The following is a 26011-nucleotide window of genomic DNA, read 5'->3' on the forward strand; positions in this document are numbered from 1 at the left end:
GTGGATAGTGCAAATTGATGAGGATCGAGGATGGACTGGATGGGCCACGGAATTAGTGAGAAGGGAGGACGGGGGCAAAGATATGGGGAATGTTGATAGAGTTCAGCTGAGAGGGAGGACACCTCGGTGAAAGTGGCCAGCCGAGATCAAAGGGGGGGTACAAGTCTCAGAGTAGTTTGACTTGTATCGTACAACTCAGTAGTCAGCACACCAAGGCAAGATGTGTATTTCGTATGGTAATGCGAACAACGTCAAAACCACTGAAGATGGCACGCCAAGAAGAACCGAATAATTCATCCAATTGAGCTGATGACGAAGGGAGGATGGTCTTGCCTGGAAAAAGGAATGAGAAAAGAACGTCAACTTGAAAAGCGAACCAATTGCAACTGTATGCTTATTCGATGAAGGACGATTGACAAATGTTCAGGACGCTGTGACCGCTGCCGCATTCCCCACATATCAAACCAAGCACTGTGGGACAATATCATTCGCACCGCGTGAAGAGGCCAGGCGGCCACCTTACTGAACGAAGTTCTGCCAGGACACCAATTCAAATTTCTATTTCAGTGTTGCTTACGTGATGCACTGTCACCGACATCAATTACATCATTTTATCATGCATGTGCCTGGACGCTGCACCGGTCGTAAGCAAGGAGCACTTTGGGTGGGTCTTTTTTGTTCGCGTTCTGAATCTTGTCTGTTGTGCGTATGGAATACCCGTGTCACGAAAGAGATGGAGGACCTGGGGCTCGTGATTGATCCTCAGCTTATTGTCAATGTATGGACGGTCTGGGAGGGCGTCAGGTCGTCAGGTCTCAGGCTCATAAGTTTTTGACTACACCCTGCGTTGTTGGAATTAGTGGACGAAAACAACCTAGTCCTCAAGAACCTTCGAGCAATGAATGAATGCTTCCAAGAGGGATGCAAAGCAAGTATCAAAGAAGAGACCAGGTACACACAACGGGACAAAAGATCAACAACTCGTGAATATGTACCAGACGACAGTAATACGATGTAGGACTACACACCGATATGAACAAAAACCATCCTCTGTTCGAGTGGTACTTTCGTCTTCACCGCGTGCGTAGCACAGTTGAGTGCCCAGGCCGCCTTCGTACAGTCCATAACACCACCATCCTTCAAATCTCCAAACATATACCCGTAAAAAGCTTCGACGACGTGTTTTGCGACAGAGTCGTCGACCTCCCACAGCGTGCCAACGACGCTCTTGAACCCTGAAAATTGAATACCAGCTGCGAGGTGGATCACTTCGTCGGGCGTCTCCTCGTCGCCGACGGCGGTATGACAAGCAGATAAAAACGCGAACTCGGCCTGCGGAATATGTCTCTCCATGATATCGAGCAGCGTCAAATGTTCGTCTTTCATGACAAAATGCGAATCGTAAGGCTGCTTAGGGTCCTGCTTCCCATGACAAGCAAGGTGCACCCAGGTGTTTTGCTGCAAAGCTTCGAGTGCACCTGCTCGTGTGGCTGCGTCGCCAGAAATGGTGGTGCGGTTGGCCGTCGCAGGGACGAACTTATGGACAAGCTCGAGCTCGCTGTCAACGGCCAAGAGCGCCTTGCCTTTCCCTGCACCTGGTTGACCCTGTCCGATGGCCACAAAGGATGGAGGCACGCGCTTCTTCATCAACTGTCTAGATCTGATCAGAGCTGAAAGTGTTGGCGTGTAAGAGCAAATGTAGAGATCCTCCAGGCATGGCTCCTTCCCAGAACGATCTGCCTTTGTTTGAAATGGGTGAGCTGCATGGAGAGGAATGGACGTGAAAGCTGCAGTTGGACACAGCCAAATTCGAGAGCGGCGCTTTAGTTTGAGGACATGCTCGAGTACGTTGACGATGGGCAGCATGATCTGGTCCCATATTATCCGCGAGAGCACTATTAGATCCGTCCTGGACTCCCCTGGGTTCATCCGAGATGAATCTCGTATTGCCCTGGTAAAGCGATCCTTGAGATTGGTCAGATCTGCGAGACCGATAGACGGCAAGGGAACATGATGGGGGTCTCCTAACGTCGGGACGATGATGGCGCTGCATGAGTATTGGCTCGCAACGAAGATGATGACTGGGCCCTGGCGCGCTGCCGCTTGGAGGTCTTCATATGAAGGTGGAAGCAGGAACCGCGAGAACGCCGGAAGATCGCGTATCTCAGCTACGGCAGCTTCCCATTGCCTTGTAAGTATCCTATACTCTGTTGCTTCCCGATCAGCAGCAGCTCTGTCGGTGATGATCGCAGAACTCTGGACTGCATTGGAAACGCGTTTGCTCAGCTCTAAATAATTGCGCGCCAGTGTCGGTTTTGCTGACTCGAGTTCTTCGACTGGAGTCCTGAGTCGTGATGCCAGCGACCACTGTTGTCCACGGCCCTGTTCCACAAGTTCAACTGCTCGTCGTAGATTATCACGACGTATAGCGCATGAGGCTGCATCTACAGGCAGTGATCTTGCATAATGGAAGGCAGCAGCAGCTTCCCGCCGTGAAGTTGCCGACGATCGTGTTGCCAAATGAGCATCCAGAAGCTCGAAAAATGTCGAGTAGGCCTCCAGTGCGGATCCATCACCATGCTGCTCTGCTGCAACAGTCCATTTATATGCCTGAATGATGCGGTTTGGAAAGCCATGAGTAGGGTGTCGTGATGCGAGTCTGAAGTTCTCCACTGCAAGTGCTAGATCATCAGGCTTGTACTGTACACAATAACGAGACATATAGGCTTCCTGTAGCCTGAGATAGGAGTAGTGTCGATCTGGGTGTAGCGAATGCAAAGCCTCCAATGATTGTTGGCAAAGAGTAATGGCGTCCTCGACATCTTCAATCTTCTGAGTTTGCGTGAAACGAGAGCAGAGTACCGAGCTCAGATTGAAAAGAGTCATATGGCGCTCTGGGTGGTCAAGCCTTGTTAACCGAAGGGATTCGCGAGCCTGGTCAATAGCCTCGTTAAGATCCCTCTTAACATGTGATTTGTCATATCTGGTTTGGAGCGCGAGGGAAAGGTTGTTAAGTGTGGTGTCATGATGTAGATGCCCAGGTGGGCACAACGTTAGTGCCTCGCGATGGAGGCTGATAGCTCGGGTGATGTCATCAATGTCGCTGCGGGTGATGAAACGCGCGACGAGGGCGGTCCCTAGGTTGTCCAATGAGTAATCACGAAATTTGTGCCCCACAGGGCGCAAGCGCAGTGCTTCTTCGTGCCAAAAGATGGCCTCATCAAGGTCATTAGCTTTGCCTTGATGATCAAAGCGGGACGAGAGTGAAAAGGCCAAGTCATCCAAGTAGTGATCGCGGTCAGCATGTCCCTCGGGACACAGAGACACGGCTTCACGACCAAGTTGTATGCTCATGTCAAGGTCATCGATGCTACCATGCTGATCAAAGCGTGTTTCAACTGCTTGTGCAAGCTCCTCAATGGATCTGGGACGGAGTTGATGGCCCAGAGGACAGAGCTCGAGGACGACTCTTCGAAGGTGGATGCCTTCATCAGATGCGTCTGTTGGAAGGCTGTTGCATCCGCCGATCACATGATCGACACCATTTTTCCCTGCTGCAATGCTACGAAAGTAGGTACCCTCTGGACAGAGAGGTAGCAATTCATGGTAGAGTTGAGCGGCTTCGTGGATGTCGGCAGCAGTACTTTTCTTGTAGTGACGCCAAGTCAGCGCTTGGGTAAGATTATATAGAGATAAGAGATGATCGGGATGATGCTGCGGACGCAATGCAAGGGCGTCGCGGAAGAGGGAAGTGGTGGCATCGATGTCTTGAAGATCATCTCGGATGTAGCCTTGAAGGCGGGCCCACGCGAGGTTGGTGAGAGCCGTTGCATGGTCTGGATGGCTAACCGGACACCGGTCTAGAACCAATTGAAAATTATCTACAGCATCGCTCAGGTGAGAGACCGTCTTGCGTCTCACGTATTTGGCAAATCGCGCGTGGCCCGCGTCTGTGTCTTGAGCAATTTCGCGGTCTGCAAGGGACTACAGTTGCTAATCTATCAGTAAAAGTCGACGGGACAGAGAAAAACGTCACTCACATCAAACAGTACGTCGTCCTGATGGTCGCAAGTATGTACAACGGCGGCCTTCAACTTGACGGAAGGGTGGACACCGCGCACGCGTGGGAAGGACAAATCTACGGGACGTTAGTGCGTTTGCATAAATGAGAAGCGAATCACTCACCGAATGGCTCATCTCCATGATTGAGGAGCTCATCCCACGACATTTGAAGTGCTCCGATGACCTCTCCACCCCCTAGCATTCGACCAAGCTCAAAGGACGCCCTGATCTCCACTGACAATGCAGGTAAGGAGTGTGATGCTCTATAAACTGATAATCAGTTCTCGCATCGCGTCAGAAAGTCTGCATGAACTTTACAGAGTTACAGAATTCCTCCACACTACAGATTTATCAGATGACAAGACACTGACGGCCGATTTCCAGCGTTTCCGGGAGTCAACATTGATGGATATGTAGATGCCAGCGGGAATGCGCCAGGAGGGGACTTGAAGGTTCTTTCCGCTGATGACTGGAGATAGAGCTTGAGGATCATGACACTAATACGAAGGTAATGCGGAGAAACTCGCCTTCAAGTCTGATATATCGGCGTTTTGAGCGACGAGGCATGATTTTGCGATGGAGTAACTTGATGAGGTTCGAAGACGAGCTAAGTGGCGTGGACGGAATCAGTGAGAAGGGACTCGGGAGGACGGGGGTAAGGATATGGGGACTGTAGATAGAGGTTGAGCTGAAAGGGGAGGTTGAGGGTTCAGGTCATGCTACACGTGTATTTCCATACTCCCAAGGGCTGTCGGCACGATATAGACGCTGATATGACATCATTGCACTAAGCGCTGGGAATGGAGACCACCGACCAGGATTAGCGGAAGAATCTGCATTAAAGTCATGATTCGTTGTGGCCAGCCACTGAGGGGGGCACGTAAGTCTCAGAGTGATACCGAATTGTATCATACTACTCAGTCAGTGCACCAATTGGCAAGATGTAGAATCGAATGTATTTCGCAAGGTAATGCAAATCATTTGAAACCAGTGAAGACGGCGCACAAAGAAAAGCCGAATGTTTATATATACGACTCGTCTGATTGATCTGACAGCGCTATGGGGGGAAAATGATCTTGCCTGAACCGAGAAACAAGAAAAGAATATCAACTTGCAAAGCGAGGATGCAACCAACAATACACTTGAAGTTCGGTGAAGGATGATCGATGATTAATGATTGACGAATGTTCAGGAAGTTGTGACCGCTGCCAGATTGACCCACTGCCGAGAGATATCAAATTAAACACTAGTACTGTGATCAAGAGGACATGGTCATTGGTGCTGTGTACCTTGAGAGGAACACAGCTGAGGGTTGCCGATTCAATTTTCTATTTATTTTTATTTGGCCGTGACTATGTTGCTCATGTGACACTGCCACCAGCCATTAATGCACTTGTACCATTTCATCCTTCTAGACACTGCACCTCCAGCAAAGGGCATTTCTAATGTGTCTTAATTCTGACTATTGTCATCCCAAGGGTGTTAGACTCGTTTTTGTTGGTTTTGCGTAACAAAACCGCATCGTTGACCACCTTTGCAGCATATTTCAAGTTAGCCATTCTGTTGACAGAGTCATCACGAGCCAAATTTCCTATGTATCAATAGAAATGCATCGTCTGTGCATTCAATTTACATCATATTGAAATATACTCATATAAGATTACAGATGACGCTCGTGGCCAGGCTGGCATATACTACCACAGACAAGTTGATTGCGAGTCTAGCAGGTACGCATGATTATGGCTAAAAACACGACAGACCTGGTTGCAGTGAAAGCACAAATGCAAATGCAAAACTCAAGCCATTGAGATCCACTCATCCACCGTCATAACGAAGCCTGCCGAATGTGATTTGGACGTACGAACAAGTGCATCGATATCACATTCAGTATTTTCCCACTTCGCACGCGGCTCGCGCCATGGAACAATGATATCCCTGCTGCCTGTTTCACCTTGAACCAGAGTGAAATTCGAGTGAAAACTTGGATTACGTCCACACCAACTCGCATCGAAGATCTTACCAGCCAAGTCGGAAATTATGTATTCGTCAGTCTGTTCGATTTGCCTCTGGTCTAGAAGAGATCGTCTAAGGGTATCATGGTTCTTTGAAACCTGTGGTGATTAATATCCAATATGCGCAACGATGATCGGGACCACCATGCAGCCAGAAGGAGGAAAATGCGACCACCTGCTCTCTGACGATGGATTGTGATGTTTCCATGTTGACTCGGATATGTTCCGCTGCCGAAGTCGACGGTGTGCCGGGTCTCCGTTCTTCTGGATTCTTGACTAATTCTTGACTAATGCTCGAAGTCATGTCAGAAAGTAGCACCGAAGAATAACCACCGAGAGTACTCACCAGCAAGTCCTTGACATATATATATTGGCTCTCCACTTGCTGCACCGCAACTTTTAAAAAGGAAATGGAACGCCTACGTAGCGGTGCTTCCATGTGAAAAAATTCCCAGTCGCATCAGAGCCTGGGCGCCTACCTGCGCACATGTACACCTTTGGGAATAGCCTGAGTTGCTTATGGGTTCCTTAGAGCAGAGGCGCAGGTTATGATCCCACTGTGGGTTGGCACTTTGATCAGGCCACCAAATTGAATCGCAGTACTGTGCAGAAAAATCTCCTGATTACAGATTTCAAGTGAACTCTGGAGTCTGGCCTCACTATAGAGCGGAAGTAGTTTAGAAACCGGATAACATTCTAGGAACATCGATTGGTGTAGATGATAGGCGCGGATCTTATTAGTCAAGACAGCTCGCAGCGGCGCGTCACGGAAGCTGTATCGCATCATGCACATACTTCCGCTTGGTCCATTCTAAGAACAAGTGCGTGCGCAGTGCCAATACTTGAGTCATTCACTACGATGGTTATTCACCTTAAACTTCAGTAGGCATTCTGAACGCTTCAGCAAAAAGAACAAAAGATCTCTATGTGGGATGGCAGTGCCGATGGTCTAGTTCATATACACATGCTGGTGGGAGGCGCACGAATTACGATCGTGCTACTTCTCGGTGCTTTTGCCTGATTCGATTACTTCCTGGTGCTGTGAACTGGCATTGACAGCGCTGAGGTACGTGTCTAAAAGGCTATGATCAACATCAAAGGGCTTGCAATAGACTCAAACTTACTCCAAAACAAGCTGACGACGCTCACGACAACAAAGCGGAGGTGATGCGGTACGATAGCGAAGTTGATGATTTGGGTGGGAATGAAGACGCCCCTAGATCTAATTCAGTGCACGATGCGTAGGCAATAACGCAAATATTACCAGTTACGAATTAAAGTTGGAGCATACGCCTGGGAGACACGTGAGGTGGTTACCAGATTCCAGGGGGGATTTAACTTACAGTACTAATGCGTTCCTTTGCACCAGAGATACCCTTTCCCTCCATGATACTCATTGTGCCGAAGAAGAATCCGACAACCACTAGCAGAAAGCGAAGAGTGAGAAAGACGACTAGATTCACGTGTAATCAACGAACCAGGAGTCAGGACCGCCTGGTCCAGCCAGACCTGCAAAAAGGCGATCATTCCCTCATGAAATCGGAAGAAATAGTACATCTCATACACGATATATCACAGCCTTCGTAGGACTGGAGAACTTGATGCGGTTCAGAAGTTGATACCATTTTGTCAAGGCTGGCCCAAAGAACGCTCCTGATGAAATTAGGCGTGGATTAGGCTAATCCCGCGCGCACTCGGTTCATCTTACCTCCATAAAAAGTGAGGCGTGCAGTGCGCATGAACTGCGCAGATTTGATCAAGACCGGTTCCTTCTGTAGTCACACCAATACTCACATCATGATTCTTGCCCTGGCGCTCGATGACTTGCTGCGCGATCACATCACCTGCGCCAAATAAAACGGCAGCAGTGGCGGACTGTGCCAATACGGGTCTTCGGATGAGAGCGGCACTGAGATACTTGAGCAAACAAAACTAAGAATGGATGATTTGAAGCCACCGACTTGTATAACCGAAGAACTGAGGCCATTGTTGAAGAAATCGGTTGGTGTAATTGGAGCTCTGGGGAACTCCAACGTACCAAGTTGTAGACTCGGAACCGCGGAAGTTGAATTCAACGTGTGATATTCTTGCTACTTAGGCTTAAATTTCTGTCCGATGTACGTAAATTGACGCCCGCGACGGTGGAATCATGGGGAGACAATTTCGGCTGTATACTGCTCGCTGGTGGATGAATGTCGTGACGAGTATATTGTTACCACTCATATTTTCTGATCTCTCACTGATATCTGAATCATACCTCGTACTCAGCTTCATGAAAACCTACGTAATTGATACTGGAAGGCTATAGCATGAAAAACCTTTCGACCATTGCATTTTAAACATGTCTGTCATTTCACTGCTTGCGTTATCTCTCGTTCCAATCATCAAGCACGTTACCGGCGTCTAGCAGTCTCCAGTATCGTGTGTCAAGATGCACGTATAAAGGATGGTTCCTTAGTTTGCAAAGAATGCAAGTCTAAGATGCGCCAATATTCCTGAACCGAAACTGACATCTGATATTGCCTTGGGAACAAAAGAAAAGTATTGCTTCCCGTGTTGATTGAAGTATCTGGGCGGACCAAGTATTAGTGTGCCCATACGAGTATTTCCAGCTGTGCGCATGCAATGGCCGACTCGGAACATGAAATCTTCTTAAAACCATTGGGTTGCCACAGGCTTGGTCACTGTTGCTGGAACGCGCACCACCCTGACCTTGCTCCGCCGAGTGATGCTCTATTCATACTTGCAGTCCATTGAGAGTGAACGGCGGACAAAGGAGAACTATGTTTGTGTTCACAAGCACATGTATTCTGCATCCCAATTAGCATGGGTTCGGGAACTTCGCACGTACCCGACGTGTATCCATTGCTCGCACACTGCCGCCGTTGCAAATTTAACCAGCGATCTGGTACTTCAATTGTCCGCTCTTGCCATCCAAATCTTAATCTGATAAGGAAGTGACTATCAACAACGTGCGATGGACTTGAGCTTGAAGCTTCAAGGCCAGGTGAATGCATGAAGGGCTGATCAAATTCAATGTATGGTATATCGCATGGTCCAACGCACTGGCCAGCCATGTGGCGATAAGACCCAGATACGCAAATGTGCGACATGAGTAGTGTGGACTGGTAAGTTTGCGTAGTCATGCAATGTCGAGCAAAATTCCATACCTTTGGTCTTCTGATACCTCTTGCTACCTGCTACTAAGCAGAGAACTTGTATGTTCACTGTGGGTGTGTGAATCCCCCCCAGAAAACCAAGATAAGACATTAAACTTAAAATACTCACCAGCAGCTTAGTCAAGTTTGGAGGAACGAACTCCTTCTAGGCTTCCACCGAATGGACGAGAAAACAGCATAACTTGAACTTCATGAGTCGAAAGATCAAGGGTGGACTACAGCCTCAAAATCTCCATTATGAAGGATGATGATTATGGTTGCGGACTATGCGCAACTCCAGATGCAACCGTGACCTCAAAATTTAGTCAGGACCAAGGCAACTCGTTATCGCCTGGGACTCGGATGGCGCAACTTGAAGGTCGTGGGGGATGGCCGCAGTGTTCCGGACCCAGTTGAACTTGGGCAAGTCGATTGCGGCAAATACCGGCGACTTCTTTTGACTTTTTACCATTGCCAACACCAGTGATCTTGACAAATACAGAAACGCAGTACCCGCAGTGACACAATCATGATTTATCCCTCATAGAGTCCTGATACTTTCATATCGCGACCTACCCCTACAAGGTAGACCAATAGCCTGGGAAGCCTTCCATCAAAATGACTAACACAATCACCGACCTGGACCGTCAGATACTCTTGGCATAGCCTGCATAAATTAAGCTGCAACAACGAAAAAGATAACCAAAATCATATTCCGCGATTGTTTTCCAGTTTAGACTTCGTCGGAGCCCTGTCCGAGATAATCGGGAGTAGTTGGATAGTGAGTGAGAAGTGAACAGTATGTACATCATTTGAATCAGTTCCTGGAAGCTAGGGTCACCCGTCTTCGAGTTCTATAGTAACAGAGTTTACTCCCTCACTCAGATTAGACCTTAATCACGCTATTCACTGCAGCAGAGTGCATGCGTACAATTGGCACCGCGTTCCATGCGTGAGCGGAGATATATCAGCCCTACTATAGAGTAGTATAAAGGACTGAGGTAGACGTGCACACCTGACCTCATTCCCGCTCTCTGAAGAATCATAGCACCACAAGTCGACACCGGTCATCCAGTCATGTCTGCTATTGAAAAAGAGAACCCAAGGGACAACTACTACGTCCAGACCGTCAACATGGACGCCCCAGCACCCCCTGCACCACAGATGCAGCCATTCCAGAGGACGTATGGTAACCCTGTATGTCTTCAATGTTTTACTGCTACTATGTCAACAGCATGTAATTGGCTTTTAGGCACCCTTGGGCATGATGGCCTACGGTACCGTCTTCCTGTGCTCGTCAATATTGACGCTCGCCTCCAAAAGCGTTGGTCAACCCAACTTGGTCTTGGTTTTCGCAACCTTGTCAGTTTTTGTTACTCGCAAATGATCTGATTTTAACCTAGTCATTTCCAGCTACGGCGGCATCTCACAAACGCTTGTGGGCATGTGGGAGATGTTCCTTGGGTATGGTTCTGACCTTTGTATGGAGAGCTACCACTGAGATTTTTCCACAGTAACACGTTCAGTGCAACAGTTTTTACTACCTACGGAGGTTTCAATTTATCTTTTGGTGCTCTCTACCTGCCTCAAATCGGCCTTGCGTATGTCATTTGCAAGCATTGATGCATGCCCTCCCTCACATAGCTTTCAGGGCTGCATACACCGTTGACGGGGTTGTTGGGCAGGAGTTCTACAATGCCATCGGGATCTACCTCGCCATCTGGGACTTGATTACGTTCCTCTTTTTGTGAGTCCCAGGAAGTTTGCTTTGCAGACACATCCTTAATAATATTATAGGCTTGGCGCAATCCGTACAACTGCCCCCATCGTTGTAACGCTCGCATTCACTGTTTGTGCGCTCACTTGTCTTTCCGCAAATGCTTTCACCGGTGCGTTCTCTCCCTTCTAGTATTATGTTCTATCTGACGTCCGATACGTAGGCAACCCACACCTTGCGACTGCAGGTGGTGCCCTTGGCATCATCGCTTCCTTCGGTGCATACTACGGCGCCCTCTCGCTCTTCTGGACCCAACAAACAACGTTCTCGTTTATTCGCCTCCCTCCCCTCATTACAGCCCCTTCAAATGTTTAAGTACTGTGCTATCAATCTTCAGCCCATCGCTCTTTCTTTTCTTTAGTTTTCATTCTCGCTACGTTTTCGGTCTTGATGACTGTTAGCGCGTTTGTATTAGATCATACTTTTGGTGGGATGAGGTTCAGTGGTAGAATGGAGTAGAAGACGACTATTTGCTACAGTACCAGCTTCAGTTCCGGGATCATTATAATAAATACTGCATAGGAGTCACGCGAATTGCTTCCGCGGGAACAAACTAAGTTGTCCTGTCCTGCGATCACTCGATCACAATGTTGTGGAACTCAGAATGACATATGGACACCTGATGCATATGAGTGAGCTACTGAAGTCGTAAGCGTCCGTTTGAACGCGCTTTTGCTGATCTGAAGTGTCCTGTTATATGTAAGTCAGACCTTACTCGGTTCTTTTGACTTACCTGAACAAACAAAGTTCCGAAAAGCACCCTCACGACTCATTTAGACCCAAAAGATACTAGACTCTAGGCTACCTCTAGTATCTTTTGGCCCTGACTGGGTTTAAATGAGTCGTGAGGGTGTTTTTCGGAACTTTGTTTGTTCAGGTAAGTCAAAAGAACCGAGTAAGGTATGACTTATAACAGGGTACCATGAACTCCTGCTCGGGCCCTGGCAGTAATCTCAGTGATATCAACAATCGACATACAGCAGGGAGATGATTTACCTCCCCCGTCAGGCCTTCCTTAGGTTGTCCACGCTGTGGGAATATCTGAAGGCACTCTCGAATGGACTCTTTTCCCCATCCATCACCCTTTTCCGGCGCCTGTTTGGTGGTCTGTTGAATGTCCCACATTCCTGCTTTTCCCGGAATCCTATATGTTCATTTCTAAGTGTTTACCGACCAGCTGACGGTGGTTTTAGTATTCAGTCAGATGCCTCGGCGGGAGTCGCTGCGATCAGTCTCCGAGGTATTCCAACAGTACCTGCCAACGCATCCAGTAAGTTGTTTGTTGGTAGTCAACCAGATTCTCCTTGCATGGCTCATATAGTTTTATCACAGATAATATTGCATGTAGTTTGGCACCTGTTGCTATGCCTCCCTTGGCACAGTCAGGAATGATCGATCCTCAGTCGCAGTTGCATCAACACAGTGCACCACCAGCCGTACCAAATATTCATCGCCGCCGTAAAGTTCCTTTTATAGCTTCATCTGTTCAGAGATATGGACAGGACATGAAAACGTAAGTTATTCTTGATGCTCATTATGCGGCAGCAGCTTGTTTAGGAATACGCACCGTATAGTGACCCTTCTGGCGGAATAGAAAGTATCCAGCGTGCCGTCAGACAGTACCCCAAGTAAGTAGTAGATATTCTGGGTAAATGATCCTCAGCTAATGCTATGCAATTGAGACGGTATTTGCCTATTGGTACTGGTTGGGAAGTGCATGTCCATCCTGAGGGTGCCCTGTATTTCTATCATCCAGTGAAGGTCAGCTCTTCTTCCTGTCGTGATTCATGATACTCTAACGATTCTATCAGAGGGTCTTCACCGATACAGACGTTCAAGTGCAGGCACTCCTCAACGAATTGAATAACTGTGCAGATGATCTACTCGCTCTTGCCGAGAGCAGTAATATTGACCTGACGGGTATCGAGCTGACGCTGCAGCTCGGCGTACGTCCGATGACCGGAGAACGATTTTGCAGCTATTATTTCGCTGACCGTGTCGAGCGCACCATCTTCTGGCTTGATGAATTAGACACCGAAGACCTTTTTGATGGAGTCAGAGGGGTAAATGATCACAGTCATATCCGTGAGCATCTGCCCGATGTGACACAGGATGTACGGCACATAAATTGAATTGACCTCCTACAGGTTATGTCATCCAAAGCCAGTACTGGTAATTGTTCAAGTTATTATTCTGTGAGTATCTCGATACAATATACTGATTGAATGCTCATACCATATTAGTATTGTAGTTCGAGCTAGCAACTCTGTTAAAACAGGATGCACTGTGAGCTCTATCCCAACAACAGAGAGGAGGAATCAGGAAAAGGACTCCTTGCGGAGCTCAGAGAAATCATTGTGCATGCTAGTGCAGGTTAAATAACTCCAATTTTCGTTTATTTAACTCTGCTCATGTCTCCGCCTAGACGTCATCACGTCTGAGACGTCTTTGTCACCATTTGGAGGGGAAGACCTCTCAAAAATACTGGACTTAATCGATCACCTCAAAGGTGCGCAGAAGTACATACATATAGCCAAGTTCACTCAGATTAAACATTCAACAGAAACCACTTCAGAAACATGTAGCCCCTACTCCATATGCGTCATTGGTGTGTCTTTGACACTTTAAGATCGCATGTTTTCCTCGCCTCACGTATTCTGCTTTACTATTAGCACGTTTTATGCGATACTTCGGTATGGCTGGTTGTTGCATCAGTATTTTGCGGACTTATCATTCAGGAATAGCCCGAGCAAAATTTTTCAACTTCTGCGGCCAATCTTGTGCACGTTTGGGAGCCGACCAGTCAATATATTTCACGGATGATGAGCATATCGTAAAGTCCGTAGTATCTTGGATCATGGAGCTTTTGTGTTTCGGCGCTCCCCATGCTCAGATGAAGGAACTGCAAAGAGTCTGGGTGGATAAAAATACAACTTCACCTCGATGGAAAGATTTCAATGACAAGCTCGGCAGGGAATGGGTTTCTATCACAATCTATGTGCGATGACATTTACCCTACTCACTGTTTCTGCTGTTCTAAACCGATTCGTTTACAGTCGACGGTGATGCTAACTGTGGATCTCACTTTTCTCACGGTGCCCAGCGTGAACGCCGACAAGTCGCAATCTGTTGCCATTATCGCGGCTTATCTGTCAACGTTCTGTGTAATTGGATCCTTAGTTGTGTCCATTTTACTCGCCGGACAAAACCGCAAATATGGCAATGTCTCTGCCGATACTGCTGTATGAGATACTTCTGCCGTGGACTGCGCTCGCACTAATAACCCTTGTGCAGGTCGTATTCCTTACCAGAATGACAAATTCAATGTTCGGTGAGAAAGCCCTCGCAATCTTACACGGTCTTCCGTTCGCACTGCTTATGTGGGGGTAAGTGCTCTCCGCTCAGCTATGCCTGCTGACACTCAGACTAACCTCGAGCCAGAATGATATACTTCCTCGTCGCATTTTCCTCCCTGGTGTTTAAATCTACCTCCGTCATACTTCGAGGAATAGTTGGTTGTGGTTTGTTGATCATCATCCTGCTCATCTTGTGGCCGATTTGGAGTACGAGAGACTATCATGTTTTCAGTTGGCTTCGTGAACAACTAACTTCATCCGAATAGCTGGTAGCATACTTGACGACTTGTAGGTTACGTACGTACGTTCGCTATACAATTGAGTAAGACTTCAAGGTATTGAAAGGTCTAAAATTTGATTCAGTATTCTCACCACCTTCAAAGCACTGATCGTTATCCCCGGTCTCTAGTACCGCGACTAGGCGCTTCGTAGCAGTGCCCCGAAAATTCCCTCGCCGTGAGCCTCTGGCATTTGGCAAATTCGATACCGGAGATGTGCAGCATGTGCTTGACGCCTCGGCCTAAGTTTGGCGCGGAGTCATCATATTCTCGATGTCAAGATGTCGATGTCATTGAAGGTTGATGCATCGTTGATGAGCTGGTACAGATGCGTAGTGTCATTGAGGGTGATAATGGGCTACAAACTGCGGTGTAGATAATATATATGAGATAGCACTGATTGTTTTGATGATTTTGACAATCGTGCAATAATGACTTGGAAGTTTGCATAAATTCCAGACACAACCGGCTCAGGCCTCAGGGTCCAAACACAACCGAAAGTGTGCATTCACGAACGCAAACTAATATAGAGCGTTGTAGAAATGACATACAAAACAAGCCTACGTAATTGTAATGGTGTTATGATATTTTACGATCACTAGCAGGCAGCTCTGACTCCATCCGAGGCTCATAGAATTGTCCCGCTGTACCATCACTGGTAGCGCTCAGCGTGTCTCGACTCTCCGATTGTCCTTGTGCCAATCCAATTCAAGTACGTTGCTATAATACCGCTCATTCCCCGCACGAAGCAAATTATAAATTATCATACTCGTCACTTCATCTAGGTGAGGTCTTTGATCCCGTAAGATAATGGTCTCAACGCACCTATTTCCGAGGTGATTGATTGTTAGCATTCTTGTTGTCAGCTTTGCCATCTTTCTTGTCAGCTTGTCCGTATTTCTTGTCAGCTGTTCGAGCAGTCTCTGGTACGATCTTGCCATCCTTATTCTTCTTGTTCTTCTGGTCTTCCATGTAAGTCCTCGCAAACCCAGTCTCCTAAAAGTCACTGACCGTCATCGCACTGATATTTGCTGGTCCCATTGTTATGAACTTGGATGATACGGTGGAAGTAGCGTAGGGACTCGTGAGATTTCAACGCATTATGAGTCATGCTAGTAAGGCTATGTTGGGCTATGGCTTTATGTAACGTTAATAATACCCCGACTAGGAACGCTGCCAAACATGCGAAAGCACATCCATTGCCCCTGGCAGCAGTTGGTGCTTAAATAGGTCACAGTCGAATCTCTGACTGATCATGTGGCGATTCAAGTCCTCAGAAAGTGCGGTATTTGGCCAGTCTGCGTCTATACAGAGGAATCGACTTCGTGTTAAAGTCTGGGGGACAAATCTGCTGTGAATGTCAGAGATTTGGCCAGTCTGGGGCCAAAGTTTGGGACGGAAGTCGCCAGTGGCCTTCGGCAGGTCACAGCTGACCCGAGCTGAGTTTTAATTGTATTCTGTCACGTGTTTGCTTTGACACTCCTTCTCATAAGTACGAGTCTTTGGACACTTCTCGACAATCCTCAATCAACTCCGAAAGCAATAAGTTGACGTAGCTGCTAGATGACAAGCCAAGACAGACCGCTATTGCGCCAACGTGGAGTCAGACCGTCGAGTCGAAAATCCGATCAAACCAATCGATCACCGTGCCAGTTCACTCGTTTTCGCTTTTTGTACAAAGTAGTCTGGTATGTTTTACTTTACGAGTGTTCTGGCTCCGGTGTATAAGAATACAGGTAAGTGCTCAACTTCCTAAACATGTTTTCCTTCTTCGTAATATTCCTTCGGAATTTAGCTCGAGACACAATGGCAACTTATGGCACTGTAGTCTCTTCTAACGCCACCACCGACCTCGTTACCGCACCCCATACTCTCCACGATGTAATCGCTCGAGTTTCCGGCTGGTATCCATTACACGAGCTTGATTTCATAACCTCCTCGACACACGGTACCTCTCCATTCCTTTAGCGTGTTCAACCAACATGTTTGCATCCTTGCACGGGCTATGCTTGAGTGGGGCAAACACACAGGTTCAATCATCGTGGTGTACCTGACGGAGCACGAATATGATATGGCTGCTGTCTGGGCGTGTCCACTGGCTGGCTATCTTTCCTGCTTACAGCCTGCACTTAGCGCCCAACAGGCGCACAAGGAGGGCCATGCTGCGCATATCAAAGAATCGTTTGAATCTGCAACTTGGCTCACCAGTGAGTTTGGGGCTGAGCAGATCACCTCCATTTCTGGTCTGGAAGTTCACCTATCTCTGAATTAAAGTCATCGAGAAATTTACTGGGTTTTCAAAGGCAGTCGTCCACACGCATCGGACCATCCTTGCTGCATGCCGTGCCCAGGGGAAAAACTACGGCTTGACTTCTGAATCCAAAATCCTGAACTGCAAAGCACACTGATCATCCAAACTTCCTGTTGAAATTGATCTCGACATTCAGGGATCGTTGGAATTCCACATTACACCTCTGCTGTATGGTGCTTCGCAACTCCACGTGCATGTATCTGTCATCATTACTGATCCACTGCGGCTGCTCCGTCTGATCGACGAAAAGGTGTGCCACCACTGAACCACTGAACGTGTCTCCTATCATTCATTTTAGTCCATCCAACTGGCTTTTGACCCGAGTTTTCTACTCTCCAAACTCACTTGTGACCTGGAGAAGCACATAGACCTCTTCGGGTGCTTCAACCTGTCCTCTATCAAGAGGATCAACAGCAGATGCGAAGCTATTGTTTCCAGGACTGCGCGAGCCTTCGTTACTGTGATGAAAAAGTTGAGCAAGGATCCATCTACCGTGTCCTTTATGATCGCCCCTGGGTTCGGAATGACAGAGGCTTGGCGAGGATACTTCAAGTATATTGATGTCTCAGCCGGTGGGTGTTTCCAGCGCCGGATGCATATACAATTGGTCCTCACAACTGAGCCTGCTCACGAGTTCCTTGATCTTAGACGTCCCCTCGGTGGCTGCGAGATGCGCTTTGCAGACCCCGCAAATGGTGTCGCCCTGCGCCTCGACGGTGAAAGCGGCGAACTTCAGATTCGCGGATCGATGGTCTTCGTACGCTACTACAATAACGCCAAAGCTACGACCTATGGTTTTGTTGAGGGCGGCTGGTTCCACACTGGCGATGTTGGTATCGTCGAGAATGGGGTCATGCGCCTTGGAGGTCGCATTAAGGATACCATCATTGTTGGTGTCTCATATAGTATTCCTGAGCTCAAGGGGTCATGCACTCGTTCCTCGCTGCTGCTCCCTTCCGCGCTCCTGGCCCCATCATTTTCTTTTCTGGTCTTGACGACGAGCAATTGAGTGTATATAGGGCTCAGGTGCTCAGCGCTCAGGTGGAGCACAGGAGTAACACGAATTGCTTCTGCAGGAACAAACGTCCTATTAATTTTGACTAGGCTGCAATTGTACATGACTCAATCTGTACTAAAGGCTAATTTTAAGTTGCAGGACAAACGCCAGCACACAAAATATTGCCAGTATCTCTCTGCCAGTTGGTTTCTTGCTGGATGAAGTCTACCATTCTCTCACAATGCCGTCGACATCGTCAACCGTGTCTGAAATCAACTCCGAAAGCAACAAGTTGACGCGACCGCTGCCAGTGGGTGACCGGTGCTATCGCGCCAACGCGGAGTCAGACCGTCGATTCGAAAATACGATCACACCAGTTCACTTGTTGGCGAGACGATTGAACTGATGCAGTGATATATACTGGTAGGAGGAAGTTCAGAAGGGAGAGGGGTTTGCTGGAACTGAACGAGCGGGCGGGCAGTCGACTTTATACTCTTCTTTCAAACTGCAAGTGCAATACTGCGTTTGCCTTTCTGGGTGCGATCGGCGATCGCTGGCATTGTAATTCCGTGGATATTCTGGACAAACAGGAGGACTGAAATACAGGTCAGACACTCGTTTGCGAGAAAGCTGCTGGAACTACTCCTACAGAACGATGGCTAAAGAACACCAGAAATGGAACGAGAGCCTTCCATCCATCATAGCGCAGAGACATCCTGATAGGGCCGTTGAACCCAGGAGACTCCAAACAAGGTGTCGCCGCGTTTGAGTATTCCACTAATTGATAAGGCCGTTGAAATATTGCAATCCGCAACCGGGACTACCGGATGATTTGACTGTATTCAATAATGACCGGCGGCGTCCGAGTCATGATATAACGTTCGACACTGATCTGGACATGGTAGATGGGACTCGACATCCTGCGAGACGGACGAGTGACACCGTGAAGCTGATATATCCATACTGGTCCAGTGCGATGGGGTGCGGGACGGTGACAAATCGTGCTAATTCAGTTGTAACAGCCAGCCAGACGTGCAAATATTCATTTTATGGACACCTGCACGGATTCTGTCGAGGAGCCATGCATGTCCTATGGAGCATTACAACAGATGGAGCCAGGAGGATTAATTGCGAACTTGTTGTGGCATTTGATTAGGCCTTTATGTGCCCAAGTTTGTCCAGTGAGTCATGCCACATTCTCGGATGCATGATTCGCCGTTTTCAAGTTACTGCAACGAAGAACTACTTGGTCGGTGGCCTAACTCCTCTACGTCGAGCCACACATGTGGCAACGGATGGTATGTACCCGAGTGCAGCTACTGGCCAGGTGCGGGCGCCCACCTAATACATGGCACAAATTTGTTGAACGACGAAACTAAGGTCGTGTTTCTAGTACATCGATGCAGTCATCAATCATCCGGCTGTTAGTGAAAGAGGTAACTCCAAACACTGTTGTCGTAGGTTGGTAGAGAGGCCTGTTGATGCTAAAAGGATTCATGTATCTCAAAGTCATACGTCATGGCAGGCGTTCAACAAAAAATGCGATTGCTTCATAGCGTTACCAACAGTACGAGAACCAATTCCTTCCTTCCTTCCTTCCTTCCTTCCTTCCTTCCTTCCTTCCTTCATAAAATAACGGGGAGACTACAGCAGTACCAGTACAAGACAACTTTGGATCAAATGATAGCCATTCAAGCGAGTTCCCACTGTTCCCCATGCTCCGTGTAGAGGAGCTTCTTCACGGTGTCACCATCCACAGACAAGGAAGGCCCAACCGTGAAGTTGGTCAAAAGGGTACTAAAAGTCAACCCCGACATAGGAGCAAGTGAGAGGATCACCTGACCAGTGGTGCCATTGACGTTAACGGACAGATCAACGGTGGTCAACGTGATAACGACATTGTCAGAGCCAATTATGACGGTCCCTGCAGTACCGCTGGCGGTGCGACTAACGGTGAAGCGAGAGCGTTCGGTGCGCGAAACATAGACCGCGTTCGTCGCGTTAGACGATGGGGGATGGTACCAATACTCGTAAGGAGAGACTTTAGAGCGAATGAAAAATCTTTGGTAGGGCCGCTATCAGAAAAATGCAGAGCATCTTGCAAGGAACTGACTTACGAGTTTCCGCTGATGTGGTCCGCGCAATATTCGAGCCGTGGGATGATGCTCAAGCCGCGACCAGCCAAGTCATTCTGCAAGGTGAAAAACACCTTGCCGAGGAATTCGGTCGCAACCCCAGTCGTGGTGAGGGAGTTGGCGGCGTTTGCCAGACTCACGTTATGGGTGTAGAACTGGGCGTTGACACGCTGAACACTAGTCACGAAACTAGTGACGGCGGAAGTGGACACGGCACGCCACCACTCATCCGCAACTTCGCGGCTAGCAAAGGTAATCACGTATCGATAGGTCGTGTTGGTCGTGATCTGAACAGATATTTAGCACGACATCGCAGACAACGAAGAATGGATTTTGGTACATGTTTGACATATGCGTAGAAAACCATGATTGTATATTCAACAGGAGAGATGATTTATTGGCTGTGGTTGGATTGAAATGAGTCGTTCGAACGCTGTACATTATATATAGAGAGAAAGTTGTTTGGTCGGGTTGATCATAACATCTCGACCAACTGTGATTTGAAAATCAAAAGGAGTGGATAAAAAAATACTGCCGATCCGAGCGAGGACCCGATGGAAGATATGACGATTTGACCGTAACGTCGCGCCCAGTTGGACATTCCGGCAGGCTGCATTTCCTGGAAGCTGAAGATGCACAAAGTCAGCCACCTCGTCCGACGGGCGTGTCAAAATAACAACCGGCATTCAATATAGCCTTGATCCCCCTGGATCAGCTGTCCTTAGTATCACAGTGGTGGCTTCTCGGTGGTGGTATGTCTATCTTTCTGCAAAAGGAACAGGCAACATGATATTGTCGAAACGTATGCGAGACCTTCGAAGACATATATTGAAGCTGTAAGGAGGTGATTGACAAGGGTTACGACTGACTTTCATCTACACATCGCTCAGACTGAGCCTGTGTTCTTTCTAAAGTGGGAGGTACGAGTACCAAAGAAGGGCGACTCATGACCAAGAAGATGAGCTGATGGTGGCCCGGGATGTTCCACATCTTCTTGCATAGAGCCGCCATGAAACCTAAGTGACAGAAGATCTGGGACAATGGATCTGCATTTTCTGCGCCCTACCCGCCCCAGGCCTAGACAGACAGACTCCCTCTCCGCTAGCTTAGGGACCTTACTGTAGTGTCAAAGACTTCGCTGAGACTAAAACTGTAAGAGAGTGATAGACAAGAGTGACGACTTACCGTCATCCACACATGACTCAGACTCGGACTAAGCCCGGACTTCGTACATACTGTGTTTCATTGCCCAGCACATGTGCATACCAGTGTCGCAAGATATACCATTATACATTCAAATTCTGCAACTCCATCACTACGGCTTAGACCTGATAGGTAGGTTACCCTCCGAAGCCTTCGTGAGTTCCTGGACCTCTTTAAATCCAGGTTCTAGATTCGCTTAGGAGGGTTCTGTCCGCAGCTCCACGAATTCATGAGAAACTGACCGTCATGTGGTTTCAAAACTGTACATGTACAGTAAGCCCCTTTTCTTCCGCCGTTATCTTGTCTTCATCTTGGAAAGGACCGCTGATGATTTGAGAGCCGGCTGACTGCGGAAACAAAAGGCATTCCTGAATGCGAAATAGCGATCCATTACCGGTCTTAGCACGAGAACGAGGACAGACAATGGGACGGCCTTGTGCTGGGCAGTACTACAGGTGAGAAAGCCAGCGCAGAGAGCCGGAAGGGGGCCATCAAAGCGCTCAAATGTTTTGCAATCATAGTGGAGCTGTGTCGGAAATGAGCAAGGAAATGAAATAACAGATGCCAATACATCATAACATTGGTCAGAAGCCAACCAATATAATTTTTGATGTCTAAAAGACAAGAAGAGACGATAACACGGACACCTTGTGAGTCACCACAATCGATTCGCCGTCAAACTACACACAATCTGCAAACAGTAAGTCTACGAACAAACAACGGCCTCGGCGCTCACGAAAGCCCAGAACATAAGTCTTCAGGGGATTCGAAGCACGACAGATGAAATTCAGGGTAATAAAGTGCATCATAGTAAATGGGGTATGGGCAACCGCCTGAGGTGGACAACAACGTTCAGCACACGAGCGATGTGGCACGTGAATTTGTAAACAAACATCGCACACTGCAGGAAAGGATAAGCCAATGCACATAGGAGAACAGAACAGAGAGCCTACTACGAAAAAGCAGTGTAGTAAGATACAACAGCGACAACACTCAACAGCGTGGAGAAAAGAGAAAGACGTCACAGCTTGATATTCGTATCATGCTGATTCATTAACATTATGGGCACTTACATGGATTCTGTCGAGGAGCCATGCATGCAGACAGTGCGAGCCAGGAGCGAAGTCGTCGCAGTGATCAGGCCTTACGTAATAATACAAAAGGTGACTTCGGTCCGAGTCGTAGTACGTTGGCACTCATGCACATGTCCGAGTCATCCCACTTCAAAAGCAAACTATATTTGCACTATATCTTTCTTCTCATTTGCTCCTGAAAATAAGCGCGCGGAACAATATTTAGTATATGGAGTGCTCTATTCACTTCTCACCAAACTTACAGGACTAATGCTTGTCCTGTGTGTTTATCGCAGTTTTGGAAATCCATATCAAAACTATGGCTGTTGTAAGTGCTTTGAGATACGGAGTGCACTTCTTATAATCATCCTTTAGGAATCTATTTTTCTATCCCAACGAGACAGATGTGTGAACAACATGGTGGAATACAAAGCCGACAGTACCTTTTTCAGACTCGACGCCCCGTATAGTTGGCCTGCAATTTAATGGTCTCGAAGTAGAATATCCATTTATCTTCACTACTCCTTAACGGATATCTGCCCCAGTAGAATTGTTTGCGTTGTCCGTACGTCCATTTCCGTCGCTCTATAAATCATCGACAAACACAATTAGCTCAATAGTGAACTTGAAAGTTGGGTTTGAATGATTTTGTAACGAGATAAATCAACAAAACAGAAAATGCAGCTCCTTACCGCTGACAAGGACGTACCCCAGCAGCCTGTCTTCTCGAATGACCACGCGCTTTGGAAGCTTCTCCGAGTCGGAACTGTTGACATGTCCAAGCAGTAGTGTCTCTATAGCCGTCTGATTTGAAAGACATGTAAGTTTGGCCGAGCTTGCCAGGATGTGTCACGGTTAACGCGCGCTTACCGTGATATCACGCTGCTCTATAGCGAATATGGCCAGTTCCACCTTCGAAGGACTGGAAACAAGATGTGGTTAAACCTCTCGAGATAAGACTGAAATAATCCCCAGCAGTTGTCTTGTTACCTTGGGTTTCTGCTTTTAATGGTGACCTGAACGACTGTCCCGATGTGATCGCCGGGATTCAAAGATTCGGCGCTGTTGTGCGGTTGTGCTTCCAAGTACAGTAATCGAGTCTCGTTGAGAGGTAGCGCCATCGCTGTGTCTTTTAATACTGACTGCTGCTTGCCGATCGATGTCTAATTCAAAGATTAGAACAGCTTGCTGACTAATAATTTACCCGTGCATGATTTTCGTTAGGCAAGGCAATCCCGATTCAATTTCCCCAACTACCTAGTGGAATTCGTGATTCACTGGTTCATTATGCCCGTGTTTGAAATCTCTCGCAAGGGAGGGGTGCAGTGACATGAAACTTGGGGTCGGCTGTTCAGGGAAGATTCGATGCGCAATGAACTTCTAGGCACGGTAGACACTGGGCGTGACAGCCTCAGCGCTCTAGTTGACACAACATATATGTATCTGGATCTGTCCCAAGCACTCACTCTCAGCTTCCCGACAATGGATTTCAGTGAGTTTGTCATTTGCTCACCCCATCTCGAATCGTGCTAAAAGTCTTACCTCAAAGTGCATACATCTTCTTCTAACGACCCATGGAGGAGCCTATGCAATGTCGTAGAACACAGCGGCATCTTCGATTCCGAAAAACGTCAGCCCCACTTACGATGCATGGAGAACACGCGTGTTAATCTTTGGGGGAGTCTGAGAAGACTCCTCCGCCGACGTGATCAAACGAATGTTTGGCTCAATGGCTGCACTGGCATTGGAAAGACATCCATTGCGTTCACTGTAGCTGAGGAGTTCAAAAGAGCTGGAAGACTTGCTGCCACTTTCTTCTTCTCGCACAAGCATGCACAAATTGCTGGCAAGATTATTCCTACCATCGCATATCAGCTCGCACTGACTTTCCCGCGCATTCGAGGCGATATCATACAAGCGATCGAGAAAGACGAATTTCTCTTATCGTCTGAAAAGTCCCGTGTTGACCAGATGCGGGAGCTGGTTATCAATCCACTACACACGTTGCGATTCTGTCAAGAGAGGCCTTATGTCATCATTATTGATGCTCTTGATGAATGCTTTTCTTGTCAAGAGGCGGCAAGACTGGCTAGGCTGTTCGTGGAGATGCTCTCGGGCACGAACTTGCCGACCATCCACCTGATATTTACGAGCCGCCCCGACGCTCATATCCGTGCGGCCATGCCACCTGGCGTCTGCCAAATCCCCCTCACTATATGTGATTCATTTATTGTACAAGACGTTCATTGCTTTCTGCGAGCATCACTTGACAACATACGGACAAGTCGTCCCGATGTTTTCGGGCGGCCTCCCAAACCTTGGCCGTCAGAGGCTGAATTCGAGACCTTGGCCTCTAGGACATGTGGTCTTCTTGTCTATGCTGCTATGGTTGTCAAATTTTTATCTCCCGTCGGTCAATGTCCCCAGCAGAGGCTAGACCTCTTACTTCGTCAGAAGTCAGCATTCTGCGTTGTCATCGACCGAGACATCAACCAGCTTTATCAACAGATTATTGCAACTTCGGAGAATCCAGCATTGTACTGCCGGATGTTAGCATCCATCCGTCTCATGCAACCGCTCCCTCTTAGAGACCTCCAAGAACTTTTCCATGCGGACAAAGAGAGCTTGGGTGTAATGCTGGAAGCATTTTCACCCGTGATCTCGAATCCACCCGATGGAGTTGGAAACGTCGAGATTTATCATGCTTCGCTCCACGACTTTATAAAGGATCCCTTTTGCTCGGGAGAACTCTACGTGAGCAACGCTCGTGCTCACGAGTACCTTGCGTGTCGCTGCATTGACTTGCTCACACGAACGGAACCAGCATATGGAGCAGTGGCACGCAATGCGCACCGGTATGCACATTTTTGGTGGGGTACACATCTTTCTTCGGCCTATCCTAGCAGCGAACTTCGGCATCTGCTCGCTAGGTTTAAAAAGCAGGATTTGAAACGTTTGGTAGCAGTCGCAGAACAGGATCAATCACTTGGTCCTCTCATATTCAATTTGCGTGAAGCAAGAAACACTTGTTTTTCTTGGGTGACTGTTTTAAATATTGGTAGGAGGTGTTGACTAATCAAATTTTGATTTAGAAATGGATCAGAAGTTTGTCTGATATTGTCGTTGCGTGGCGTATTGTTAAAGCTTCAAGAAAAGTTTATAAAGAGGTGAAGAAATCAAACAGTGAGTGGACACGAGTATAGCGCTGCGTATGCTGACCTGACTTCTTTAGCTAACGTAACTAACACATAAGTAGCAGGGCAAATGGCAACTTAAATCGCCCTGCAATGCGAACTTAATATGATGTTCAAAGCGCAATCTTCGGTGTTGCAGGCAATCGTAACAATTGGAGGTTGGTCACGGCGCATCTGACTAGGGTTTTGTAGGTTAATTTTGTAGATAGGCGATGAAATCTCTTACCCACATGTATTGTCTGTATCAATGATGTCACTGCGCTGGAGCGTGTTGCTGTGTTTGCTTCCTGTGGGGATTCAGGTTGCATTGTGTGTCTAGTGCTAGGCAACGGCCAATGCTGTAAGACATGAATATTGTAATACAGCATGAGCACTTGGCTTTGGCAGGATGACGAAATTCCAGTCGACGACTGAGGAAAGAGTAAATTTATGGCAGACGCTCCAACTCAGAGGGA

At 47.7% G+C, this 26011-nt stretch overlaps 8 protein-coding genes across 8 annotated transcripts; 4 read left to right on the forward strand and 4 right to left on the reverse strand.

Annotated features, from left to right (window-relative positions):
• Positions 1-840: 840 nt before the first annotated feature.
• On the reverse strand, positions 841-4471 carry HD556DRAFT_725049 (CHAT domain-containing protein). Its single transcript, XM_041311427.1, has 4 exons — positions 4381-4471; positions 4186-4332; positions 4041-4138; positions 841-3984 (listed from the first exon to the last, which is right to left on the reverse strand). Exons 2-4 carry the CDS (start codon positions 4262-4264, stop codon positions 1021-1023), a joined length of 3141 nt encoding a protein of 1046 aa, XP_041157354.1. The 5' UTR covers positions 4265-4332; positions 4381-4471; the 3' UTR covers positions 841-1020.
• A 2342-nt stretch (positions 4472-6813) lies between these two features.
• Positions 6814-8222, reverse strand: HD556DRAFT_725072 (uncharacterized protein). The gene is made up of 9 exons (XM_041311428.1): positions 8036-8222; positions 7869-7983; positions 7783-7816; positions 7639-7727; positions 7553-7583; positions 7418-7497; positions 7339-7367; positions 7199-7290; positions 6814-7148 (listed from the first exon to the last, which is right to left on the reverse strand). The coding sequence occupies exons 1-9, from the start codon at positions 8059-8061 to the stop codon at positions 7072-7074; spliced, it is 573 nt and encodes a 190-aa protein (XP_041157355.1). The 5' UTR covers positions 8062-8222; the 3' UTR covers positions 6814-7071.
• Positions 8223-10068: 1846 nt separating this feature from the next.
• HD556DRAFT_725213 (GPR1/FUN34/yaaH family-domain-containing protein) lies at positions 10069-11540 on the forward strand. Its single transcript, XM_041311429.1, has 7 exons — positions 10069-10429; positions 10485-10594; positions 10646-10696; positions 10747-10833; positions 10884-10979; positions 11030-11121; positions 11173-11540. The coding sequence occupies exons 1-7, from the start codon at positions 10310-10312 to the stop codon at positions 11322-11324; spliced, it is 708 nt and encodes a 235-aa protein (XP_041157356.1). The 5' UTR covers positions 10069-10309; the 3' UTR covers positions 11325-11540.
• Positions 11541-11890: 350 nt separating this feature from the next.
• HD556DRAFT_1391458 (uncharacterized protein) lies at positions 11891-15103 on the forward strand. The gene is made up of 15 exons (XM_041303563.1): positions 11891-12279; positions 12342-12522; positions 12584-12637; positions 12692-12770; positions 12821-13094; positions 13157-13181; positions 13288-13382; positions 13435-13518; positions 13573-13617; positions 13682-13702; positions 13754-14007; positions 14066-14251; positions 14304-14395; positions 14451-14675; positions 14738-15103. Exons 1-14 carry the CDS (start codon positions 11997-11999, stop codon positions 14629-14631), a joined length of 1854 nt encoding a protein of 617 aa, XP_041157357.1. The 5' UTR covers positions 11891-11996; the 3' UTR covers positions 14632-14675; positions 14738-15103.
• A 1606-nt stretch (positions 15104-16709) lies between these two features.
• On the forward strand, positions 16710-17963 carry HD556DRAFT_1310607 (uncharacterized protein; the record flags this gene model as incomplete). The annotated part of the gene is made up of 3 exons (XM_041300433.1): positions 16710-16850; positions 17091-17204; positions 17253-17963. 3 exons carry the CDS (start codon positions 16710-16712, stop codon positions 17961-17963), a joined length of 966 nt encoding a protein of 321 aa, XP_041157358.1.
• A 1679-nt stretch (positions 17964-19642) lies between these two features.
• HD556DRAFT_1528969 (uncharacterized protein) lies at positions 19643-20743 on the reverse strand (the record flags this gene model as incomplete). The annotated part of the gene is made up of 3 exons (XM_041309393.1): positions 20427-20743; positions 20069-20373; positions 19643-20012 (listed from the first exon to the last, which is right to left on the reverse strand). Exons 1-3 carry the CDS (start codon positions 20451-20453, stop codon positions 19643-19645), a joined length of 702 nt encoding a protein of 233 aa, XP_041157359.1. The 5' UTR covers positions 20454-20743.
• A 1652-nt stretch (positions 20744-22395) lies between these two features.
• HD556DRAFT_1391483 (uncharacterized protein) lies at positions 22396-23581 on the reverse strand. The gene is made up of 6 exons (XM_041303564.1): positions 23353-23581; positions 23233-23284; positions 23055-23166; positions 22806-22947; positions 22626-22749; positions 22396-22558 (listed from the first exon to the last, which is right to left on the reverse strand). The coding sequence occupies exons 1-4, from the start codon at positions 23481-23483 to the stop codon at positions 22811-22813; spliced, it is 432 nt and encodes a 143-aa protein (XP_041157360.1). The 5' UTR covers positions 23484-23581; the 3' UTR covers positions 22396-22558; positions 22626-22749; positions 22806-22810.
• Positions 23576-25862, forward strand: HD556DRAFT_1391492 (uncharacterized protein). The gene is made up of 4 exons (XM_041303565.1): positions 23576-23854; positions 23912-25401; positions 25455-25545; positions 25595-25862. The coding sequence occupies exons 1-4, from the start codon at positions 23728-23730 to the stop codon at positions 25612-25614; spliced, it is 1728 nt and encodes a 575-aa protein (XP_041157361.1). The 5' UTR covers positions 23576-23727; the 3' UTR covers positions 25615-25862.
• Positions 25863-26011: the final 149 nt, after the last annotated feature.

Source organism: Suillus plorans (assembly GCF_016647745.1).
Source record: "Suillus plorans strain S12 chromosome Unknown HD556scaffold_50, whole genome shotgun sequence".
In the NCBI taxonomy this organism is placed as follows: Eukaryota; Fungi; Basidiomycota; class Agaricomycetes; order Boletales; family Suillaceae; genus Suillus; species Suillus plorans.